General features: G+C 46.9%; 1 protein-coding gene across 6 annotated transcripts in view; it reads left to right on the top strand.

The window, feature by feature from the left end:
• Nucleotides 1-301: 301 nt before the first annotated feature.
• The window catches only part of LOC147732719 (mitogen-activated protein kinase kinase kinase 5-like), a 1,007,398-nt gene continuing 997,472 nt past the window's right edge, over nt 302-10,227 (top strand). For 4 of the 6 annotated variants that reach the window (XM_086957271.1, XM_086957270.1, XM_086957268.1 and 1 more), the window contains exon 1: nt 302-600. In XM_086957271.1, the coding sequence (XP_086813397.1) occupies nt 357-600 (244 nt within the window). In that variant the 5' untranslated portion in view covers nt 302-356. The remainder of the gene's footprint in view (nt 601-10,227) is intronic. The other 2 variants (XM_086957273.1, XM_086957272.1) reach the window with 1 other exon arrangement.

The raw sequence follows: 10,227 nt of genomic DNA, 5'->3' as shown, positions 1-10,227 counted from the left end.
GGGCTTCACTTAAGGAACTTTTGATTTCAGTCAGTTATTTACAGTAGCGGCTTGTTGCCCGGGGCGTGGCTTTTTACTCAACAGACTGACTTTACTTGACTGGGTCATTTTACCCATAGGTGGGCTTCCTGCAAGTGATATTATTTGCTCTAATGTTTTTCCTCGTAGACGCACGGTTATATTTCACGAGAGGCACTTACCCGTATCGTAGAGTTGCACAGCGTGTCTGAGTGAACTCTCCTAGTATGGCGTCATACGAGTAGGCGTTTTTTAAGTGCATGGGGCGGGACTCTGTTGATTAGGTGTGTTTCTCCACGTCTGGGGGCGGAGGCCTGGTCCCGCTGCTCACTGTGCGAATGGAGTCAGCGGCCAGCTGCTGGCAGGATGTTTCCACGGGGCTGCCGAGCTCTCCGTCTCCGCGGGCCCCTCCACGGCCCCCCACAGCGGTGCTGGTGTTACCGGACACTGGTCCGGACCCACCCTCACTGCGCTGTCTGCAGGAGGCCTGTGGCGGGCTGGGGGGTACAGTGTGCACCCTGCGGCGGGGGAACCTGGAACTGGGGGCCGACCCAGGGGGTCTAGAAGACTTCTACAATGCGGGTAAGAGGGCGAATAGAGTCGGGAAGATGTCTCTGCAACAAGGGACGAGTGAACAATGACAGTGGGTGGTCTTCTGCATCGAGGGTGCTTTACCGGTACCTTTAAGGGTTTCACGACCTGGGTGGGGGAAATGCTCTGAGCCTGAAGTAGTTATTCGCCTGGTGTGTGCCTCCCGATATGCTCCCCCATGAGTAGGATCTGCAGGTACTTGGAATGCTACGGAATGTTGTTTTTCTGTTTCAATACAAAGCATAGTTGATGTCTGAGCATGCGTTGCGCCGCTGGCTAAATACCTAGGATTGTCTCAAGGTTATGCACAGGGCAGCTAGAATTATGCGGCAGAGGAGGACCAAATTGTGCGGCAATAAAAGGTAAAATATGTGGCATAATGTGGTATATATTCTGATACGATTTTTTTCATTATTTTGTCATTTTCACACATTGTTAACACTGTATGGGCTAAGGTTGCATCCCATTGGTACCAGTTTAACACCCACACTTGGCAATAAGCACCAGAAAGGTGACCAGCCAAGCTTTGTTGCAGCGTTGTTAGTAACTTTTGAACTGTTTGAGCTAGAAACATTTTTTTTAAAATCTGCAGATGATGGATTATGTGCCAAATGCTGCTGATCCCTAATTGTGCAAAAAACGCCGCAGCCACACAATCACATAATTCCAGTGGCCCTTGTTATAAATGACAACATGCCCTCTGTTAGATTTGGGGGTCTTTAGTTGGCACAGGTTGGTACTTGTGACAAATAGGGACCCTTGCCTCTAGTCGGGGTAAAGGGGTACACTCCTAAAATTACCCCTGCTCACCCCCTTGGTAGCTTGGCACAAGCAGACAGGCTTATCTCAGAGGCAGTGTGTAACATTTGTGACCTCATACAGTAATCAAGTGACAACACTACAGATGGACACCACACAGGTTTTATATAAAAAATAAGTATTCTTTATATATGGTAGTTTTAGCTTAGTTCTGTTCAGTTCTTAAAATGCAACACTTTAAGTCAATCTACCTTATGATGCGTTACGCTTCCACAACAAAACTTTTGCAGTGCTGGAAATGCAGTAAAGTTCAGGTGCAAAGAAATAGATGTGAAGATCTTCCAGATGCGGCACACTTCTCCGATGATGCGAGAAGTCTCGATTCGATGCTTGGGCGGCGACACCCTTGTTCCGTGATGTGATGACAACAGCTTCGGCTGCGACACTCTTCTCCAACGTTGCGAGGCGCTTCCGCACAATGCGACAACTACAGAGGCGACATCCAAGATGCGACGACAGCAGGCACTTTCCAAGGAACTCTGGGGAGCTAGAGGTTGAAGTCTGTTGTCCCTGAGACTTCAGCAGGAGGCAAGCTCTGTTCCAAGCCCTTGGAGATCCTTACAAGTTGATGAAAGTACACCAAGTCCCTTTCACCTCTCTTTCGCTGTCAGGCAACCACTGCAGGCCAATCGCCCCAGCAACACTTCAGCTTAGGGATGGTCTCTCCTCAGTTTCTTCTGGTTCCTCTACTCAGCAAAGGTTTCTTCTTCTTGTTGTCCAAAAGTGATCTAATTTCTTGGGATCAGAGTCCCAATATTTATACCCCAAAATCCTTTGTCCTCTGATGGCAGAGGGGCCTTTTCCCAGTTCAATCCTGGTCTGGAGCACTCTGTTGACATGACTGTGAGAAGTTGGCCTGATACAAAGTGCTCACTAGAATAGTGAACATTATATATCAGTCCAAACAACCCTTATTGATGGTTGGTTGTAAGTCAACCTTATAGACCAGCTATCCTAGTAGCATGGATACGAGCAGTCTTCGGGCTAAACTCTAGAGGGCGTGTTAAGCCAGCTGTTATACCATCACATATACCCCTTGAACACCAAGTGAAAGGACACCACAAGTGTTATGAAAATAAACAGTGTATTTATTTAGATCACAACAGCCCTGTACTCTTTATGAGGACAGGGTACTAAGCACACAACAAAACTCTTACGAAAATACTTTAAGTTGCACAATTTACACAAATGCCCGAGGGGCACGAAAAACCATATACTACAAAAGTGGAATGCAAAATTACTAGCAGGTAAGTACTGGACTAATAGGCTTTGGAATCGCTAGGACTACGTTACTGAACCTTCAGATTACTTGTAGGAGGCCTAGGGGACTCGGGTGCAGAGTGTGCACTCTCACGCGGGATGCGGGACAAAGTCTATGGGAGCTAGTAAAAGCAAAGTTAGTGTTCTCGGGCGAACCCGACTAGATAGGCTGAAAACGAAAAAGGATCTGGACCCTTGGATAGTGAGGCTATGCTGGGGCACCGAAATGCCGAAGTTACCTAGCCCAGGGGCTGCGGCTCCATAGGTATAGAAAGACGTCGGGAATCCTCGTTGCAGTCTATGGAGCCTGAAAGAAGAAGTTGCTGGCAGGCGACCAGTGAAGATTGTTCGGTGGATCCAAGCCTGGATCGAAGATGGAAGACACCTGTAAGCAGAGGGGACCAAGTTCTGAATCACTAGCCAGTGATTAGATGGGCACCAGGATGGCACCGGCTGAAGTCACCCCAACCATGTGAGTGGGCGACGCTGGGCTCTGCAGTCTCACGGACCAGGAGGCGTTGTCGGCGACCAGGATGGAGGTGCGAGCTGTCCCACGATGGTTGCTGCTGTCGACGTCGCTGGACCCAGGACTGGGGCAACAAGTCTTGGCAAATTCAAGCCCACGCGGTGGACTCAAAATGGCATCTGGAGTGGACCAGGAGGGTCCGGGGTGCTCCTCCTTTTAGAAGAGAGCAAGGGCCAGTCTGGAGCAACCAGACCAGCAGTGTTGTTGTTGTCGTCGGTCGTCGTCGGGAAGGCCACAAGCCAGCGGGCTAGTAGCCAGACAACGCGGTGAGCAGCAGAAGGGCCCCACGCAGATCTGGTGGATGCTGGAGGGCTGAACTTCGGTGCTGGAGCTGCTCAGGGTGGGGGCTTCTCGGACCCCAAAGCACTCACACGAGGATCCCTCGGCGGTCGTGCTGGATCGAAGTCGTGCAGTTCTGATGATGGCCGGTCCCTCGAGGTCTCGTCGCACCTACGGTTCTCAGCTTAGCTGTAGAGGTAGGTAGAGGTCAGAGGTGCCAGGGAAGCCGGGTCTCGTCGTGCTGGTCGGTCGGATTCCGGAGGAAGGACATGCAGCAAACCCCAGTGTTCTTAGATGGTGCCTGCGGGTGCAGGGTGACTACTCCTTAGCCACATGGGAGAAATCTTGAGAAGAAGTCGAGAGTTCCTTTCGTAGAAAGTAGTTTCAGGATTCAAAGATGATCTAATTTGGAAGGGTCCCCGCTCCTGCCTTTATCCTAAAGAAAGGGGTGGGTACGCGACTAGGTCCTGCCCTATGGGTGGGACCAGGAAGAGGGGTGGTTACACCCCTCTCCCATGCCGGACTTTTCCCAGCTCAGGGGCTGGTGTGCCCCTGGAACTGGTTCTAGCCGGCAGATGCATAGTGAGCACCGGGGTGCCACTTGCAGTCACCTTCCTGTAAAGCCCTGCCTACCCAGGATACACAAAACCCTGTCTGTGGATGGTGCTAGCACCGCCCCTGACAGGAAACCCTTTGTCCAAGCTCCCCTCGCTGGAAGGACTCCCAGCTGCAGGGGGTCAGACTTGTGTCTGTGGTGGCAGCATCCATTTTGTGATGCTGAGGCTCGAGTTAACTTTAACCGGGGTTCACAGTTACATACATGTCGTGTCCCTCTAGAAGGGTGGAATGCTAACCCCGTCGCCAGAATTGGCGAGGGGTTAGTATTCCAATTCGTATGACACCTTACTCGACATGTTTTGATAAAGCGATACCAAAGATAGCATATAACCGTGAGGATTATAATGCACTTAAGAGTATATGGTATGCGTTATCATGGAACAGCTATTAGGACGTGGTTCCGCAAGCTGCAGACTGGCTCAGCTCATGCCAGAGCACCATCTCACACGATTCCAAGCACTCTGCCTTCAGGATTGTCAAGGCCTGCCATAGGAGTGACTGATAGGAATCTGTGTATCCATTTTAGGGTTAGATATAGGTATACTATATCTAAAGCAAAGGGTGATTACACCACCTTGCCCCAGCTGTCGTGCAGCCAGTTGTGTCAGATTGAGATGGCCAGCCAGGGGTGGCATAATACATGCTGCAGCCCCTGGTAGGCCCTGGGTACACCTATGCCCTGAGTTACAGGGTCTGATAAGGTGGCCCAGTACCAATTGGATATGTACCTAAGGTACATGGAATCCATTTTACAGAGAGAGCAGTAGGCCTGGGGTCCTGATTGGCAGGGTCCCAGGCCAACTAAGTCAGAAAACCAGCAAAACACCAGGCAAAAAGTTGGGGGCAACCATAGTCAGGTATCCACCTCCCTACAATGACGCCTTCTTTCCTTTCACAGTGCAGGGCAGAAACATCAGACGCCCCACAGGAGGTGGAGCCAGCGTTGTGGATGGAAAACACCGCACTGGAGCACTTTCTTGACATGATTCCTTCTCTTCTTTCACAGTGCAGAGCAGAGCAGAGACATCAGACGCACCACAGAACCAGCACTGTGGAGGGAAAGCACATCCCTATTCAGGTCCCAGGTGCAACTCCTCCCTCCCATCTAGATGCAGGTCTCTCTATTCACCACTGGGCGGACTCACCCTGTCTCCTGGAATCCCCCAGCCCCTGTCACTCAAACTCCAGACAAGGAATACACAACCTAGCAGAGGCAGGCTTGGATAGTTAGACAAGAAAATACCTACTTTCTAAAAGTGGTATTTTCGAACACAGAACGTTAAAATCAACTTCACTAAAATATGTATTTTATCATTCTGAGTTCAGGCACACTAAACTCGATTTTCTACAGTGTTCTCTGAGTCAGTTAGGATTATATTTAAATAGAAAAGGAGAGTACCCTGCCTCAGGATATACAGGCCCTAGCTAAGGGGTATAACAGATATATATGAAGGGGTGATTAACCTAGGGGTTGACACTACACATGACAATCACATGGTCAAATCAAATAGACTGTACAGTTCATGTTAGAAAATATATATTTTTTATTGTTTTCTGATAACAGGGATATTAAAAAAAAAATTTAGGATTTTTTTTTTGTATCATAAGTCATAAATAAGACAAACATAGATATAAGGACAACAACATCAAGAAAGTTCGTCCTACCCAGTAACGGCCACACTTTACACACACAGTATCATTCACTTCAATCCCTACTCATTCTTTCTCATCTAGTACCATACACCATTCATTCTACCATTCATTCTTCTAATCCTTGCGAGTACAGCACATAGGTGGTTAATGTGTTGTATAAATCGGGGTGTTAGTCCAGGTAGATGGTTTTAGCTACGGGTCCTGATGTAGTAAGGACAATAACCGTATTCCTGGAGACATACGCCGACGCGCGTTTCGGTGACAGGCCAGTTAGGCCGCACCTTCGTCAGGGCAAGGGGCAGTATACTGGGAAGGGCACAGGGGTAAAACTCTGAAAGATAGAGAGCAAAACAAAATTCATTTTACTTTTATGTATATACATGTACTATTCAAAACACAGTTCTGTGCTAGCAACAAATATTCATCATCATTAATGGGCCACTACATATTTCAGACATTTAAAAAAAAGCTTCTAATATTTCAGCAAACTATTTTGTCCATCTGATAAACATTGGAGCAATGCTCCTACACTTGACCGTTGATCGCTATGCAATGTCAAACCCTCTAGAAACACTCCCTAAGATAGATTCCCTAGTACGTGGAATCTAGAAGGCATCATGATAGCCTTAACTTTATGGACCATAGAGCACATTTCACACAACAGAAAATCTTCACTTGCATGCAAGTATATAGGCTTCTTTTTATCATACACGTTCAAACAGTTCATGGTCTCTCTCAGCACTCCTCTCTTTTGTACACGCATGATCCTATAGTACAGATCAAGGACAGGGTCCTGGGATGGCAGATAGTTCAGCTAATCATAATTTGGTCCCAGCTAAGGGCTAAACAGTCATTTATAACCATATACGCAGCTGGTTAGTTATTCCTAGGCCTTTCAACTCAATATTTTACCTGGTTGCGCATTTAGCTCTGTTATTCAAGTATATCAGGCATCAGATGGCGTCATTAGAATACAGGGGCGCCGATGCTGCTGGTATTTCAAAGGCCAGACTTCAGGCTAATTCAAATCCTGTCAGGGGGACGGATAAACATCCTCTTATATCAAACTGCTGAGGTACCTCTGAAAGGGTCAGATTTCAATTGTTAGTCCATACCCCTAATATTCTCTGAGCTTATTGCCATAAGATGTTATTGATGTCTTCAGGTATCAATATCTACAATCCTCTTATTTTTTAGGGAGATCGAGACTACTAGATAGGATCTGGCTAGAAGGTATTAATATTTTGCCAACAGAGCATAATATAGCACTGTCAGTGTTTGAAATACCTACCAGTATAGGTCGGTACCTTAGCGTTGTGCTTTTATTCCCCCTTCATGTTTTGGCGGTCATCTAGGTTCTAAACAATGGTTGGCAACAATAGAGCCTATCAAAGAAAGCGTAGCTATATCAATATTGCATCATGGCCAATTTTCGTTGATTATTATCACTGTAAGGCGATAGCGTGTTTCAGGGTAGTTCCTTAAAACCTCACATCGCTACACCCCGGCGCTGCTGTTGTTATCAATACATACCGGGGATGCTGGCTCGTAGGGGTGAGTTTTTCTTTCCATTGTTCAGGGGGCGCAGAAGTGCACAATTGTATTGGGCGTCTGACGAGCCTAAGGATGGAGACGGCAGTTGAAGAGAGCTAATAAACCCAAACCCTTACAGCCTCATATTTCGCGTTTTTTCCTTATTTACCTTTCATAGATTGAGTAGCCGTTCCTAGACGGGGGTTCCAATAGTGCTTTGCTATGTCAATTCTTTCAATAAATAGCGGGTGGATGCGATTCCATCTTAATGTGCAGGGCTGCCTCTGTGGGGGGCTGGCTGATGCAACCCCTGGGAGTAGGGAAAGTAGAGGATATTATAAATGGGGTAACCCCGAGCAAGTTTCCTAGTTTTCAAGGTACTCGATTTTATGTGCTTACCTTCGTCCCACGGGCTGTTTTCGTCAAGCTGGGATTCCGCCGACCAGGTCTGTCGGCCAATAAACGGAGACTGGATTCTCCCTTGTTGTTTCCGGCGTCCTAGTTAAATACCGTCATGTTCGCACCTCCTGGGTTTGCAATATCAGCTGTTTCCGATTACATCGAAACAATTGACGGACTATCCCTTCCTCCATACACTCTGTCGCCATCTTGTGTATACCGAAGGCGGGCAGAGACGCTGTTCTTTAGGGTATTATCTGCAGTACTGTGGCGGCCATCTTAGTAAAACCGGTAGTCTGCTGTCGTTTTTTTTGGATATTATGATCCTATGAGCCTCGATTGGCAATTTATTATGCAATTATGTTATGATCATACATATATATAGTGCCAAATGGGCAATGTGCTGTCCCCTCCTTTTTCGATTCTTTCATCCTCCTTTAGCGGACCGTGGGGGAGCCAATGCGCTGTATTTAAAGATCAAATATTTGAATTGATGTATTGGCCCTTTCCGTTAACCGAGATTAGCAGATTTTTGATCCATCCCCTATATATGGCATCGGTGCGTTGTATTCAAAAGATCAAATTATTGAGATAAACTGGCAACCATTTTTGTTCAATCCCAATTGATATATCCTAGATCCAGTTAGGATTATACAATGTAATAATCTAACTGCCCATTCTGGCCTATGGAGGACAGGTAGCCTTGCAATAGTGAAAAACGAAAATGGCTGTAATTCACTATTAGAACATGCACCACACACCACAAGCTTGTCCTACCTTATACTTACAATGCACCCTGCCCTTGGGCCTACCATAGGGGTGTCTGACATGAAGAAAAGGGAAGGTTTAAGGACTGGCAAGTGGGTGCACCTGCCCAGTCAGCGTGGCAGTACCAGACTGCACACAGGCTCTGCAATGGCAGACCTTAAGACACCCTTTTAAATGCTGCTTCTGTGGGTGGCACAACCAGTGCTGCAAGCCCACCAGCAGCATTTGGTTTACGAGCCCTTGGCACACGCAGTGCACTGTACTAGGGTTTGACTGTAAATCAAATAGGCCAATCATGGAGTCACTAATCCATACATTAATTTACAATAGGGAAGGCATATGCACTTTAGCACTGATCAGCAGTGGTAAAGTGCCCAGAGTCATAAAACCAACAAAAGCAGGTCAGACAAGATACAGGAGGAAGGCAAAAAGTTCAAGTATGACCCTGCAAAAAGGGCCAAGTCCAACACCCTCTGTGTAGGTAGAGGTTTGGAGCTAGGGAAAGGATGTGGTAGTACCTGTGCTTGGGGGTTGAAATAGGGAAAAGCTCAGCCAGCATACAAACTAGTTGTAAGAAATAGGATTATTAATGGATGTGAATAATCACGGCCTGTGTCAGGGTAAACACTTAAAGTCACTAAATTATCCTAAATACAACCCCCTGGTAGCTATGGCACAGAGCAGACAAGGTTAATTTAGATCAATGTGTAAAGTATTTATGCAGTAGCAAAGCACTAATAAAGTTGAAATCCAATAGGGTGAAGTTTTATAAATGACAGCAAACCCATAAGGAGAACCAGAGATATGAATTTTTTAAGTATTAATAGCGCCAAGAAATCATATTGTGTCAACTGCAGTCAGTGGTCACTGTAGACTGGGACCTAGGCATAATTCAACGCTGACCACAATGGAACTCAGGTTGGATACTCCAACTAGGTCCATCCTGGTAAAATAATTTACCTTTTCACTTTAGTCCATAAGTCCCTACCCACCACAGGAGTACACTTCTAAAGACCCCCTGGCCCACAGGCAAGACATTAGAGACTCGCAGGGTGTCGGGCAGATGCCAAACTGCAAGATCAGTCATGGTTCAGTTGTTAATGGTCATCTAGGCAATTGCAGGAGAAGGCCTCTTCTTGTTTGCGTCCCTGTAGGTTAAACAGGAGGCCAGCCTTATGGCCCTTGGAGTTAATTTCTCTGTCCTGGGAACAAGAGAAAACTAGTCACAGACAGAAGGTTCAACCCTCTTCTGACCTGCCTCCGGTCCTGGAGTAGGTCCATGGAGCTGACCACACCTCTATGCCTAGCACAAATTAGTGGGTGTGAATGACTCCCAGGCACCCCTTAGCCTATGGGGTCAAAGTTCATGAGGCCACCTCTACCCACTTTGAGCATTTTGAAGATGGTAAGTCTTCAACCACACTAAACTTGGGCTCTGAGGACGTGTGTGTAGTGTAAAATGGTAACCACACTGTCCTCCCACATCTAACGCCAAAGTCCAATTTGAGGCAGTTACTGTACTTCCAACAGGTAGGCTTTAGAGGAGACCTTGGAAACTTATTGCGCTTCTGTGTTCACATATACATGTTTTTACTTTCTGAGTTGACATGCCAGTGTAGTGTAAGCCACAGGGGTATGTAATTATATACACCACCTTGTTGCTGTTACATTTGGTTTGTAATTGTTGTTACCAAGCTCTTATCAGGCCGAGGTTGAGGATACAATTGTGGGTAGTGAGGATACAGGAGGTTCAGTTGCCGCAA

This window comes from Lissotriton vulgaris, chromosome 2_1, assembly GCF_964263255.1.
Source record: "Lissotriton vulgaris chromosome 2_1, aLisVul1.2, whole genome shotgun sequence".
Lineage (NCBI taxonomy): Eukaryota > Metazoa > Chordata > Amphibia > Caudata > Salamandridae > Lissotriton > Lissotriton vulgaris.
Note: the sequence above shows the minus strand (reverse complement) of the source record. Positions and strands in the feature narration are given on the sequence as shown.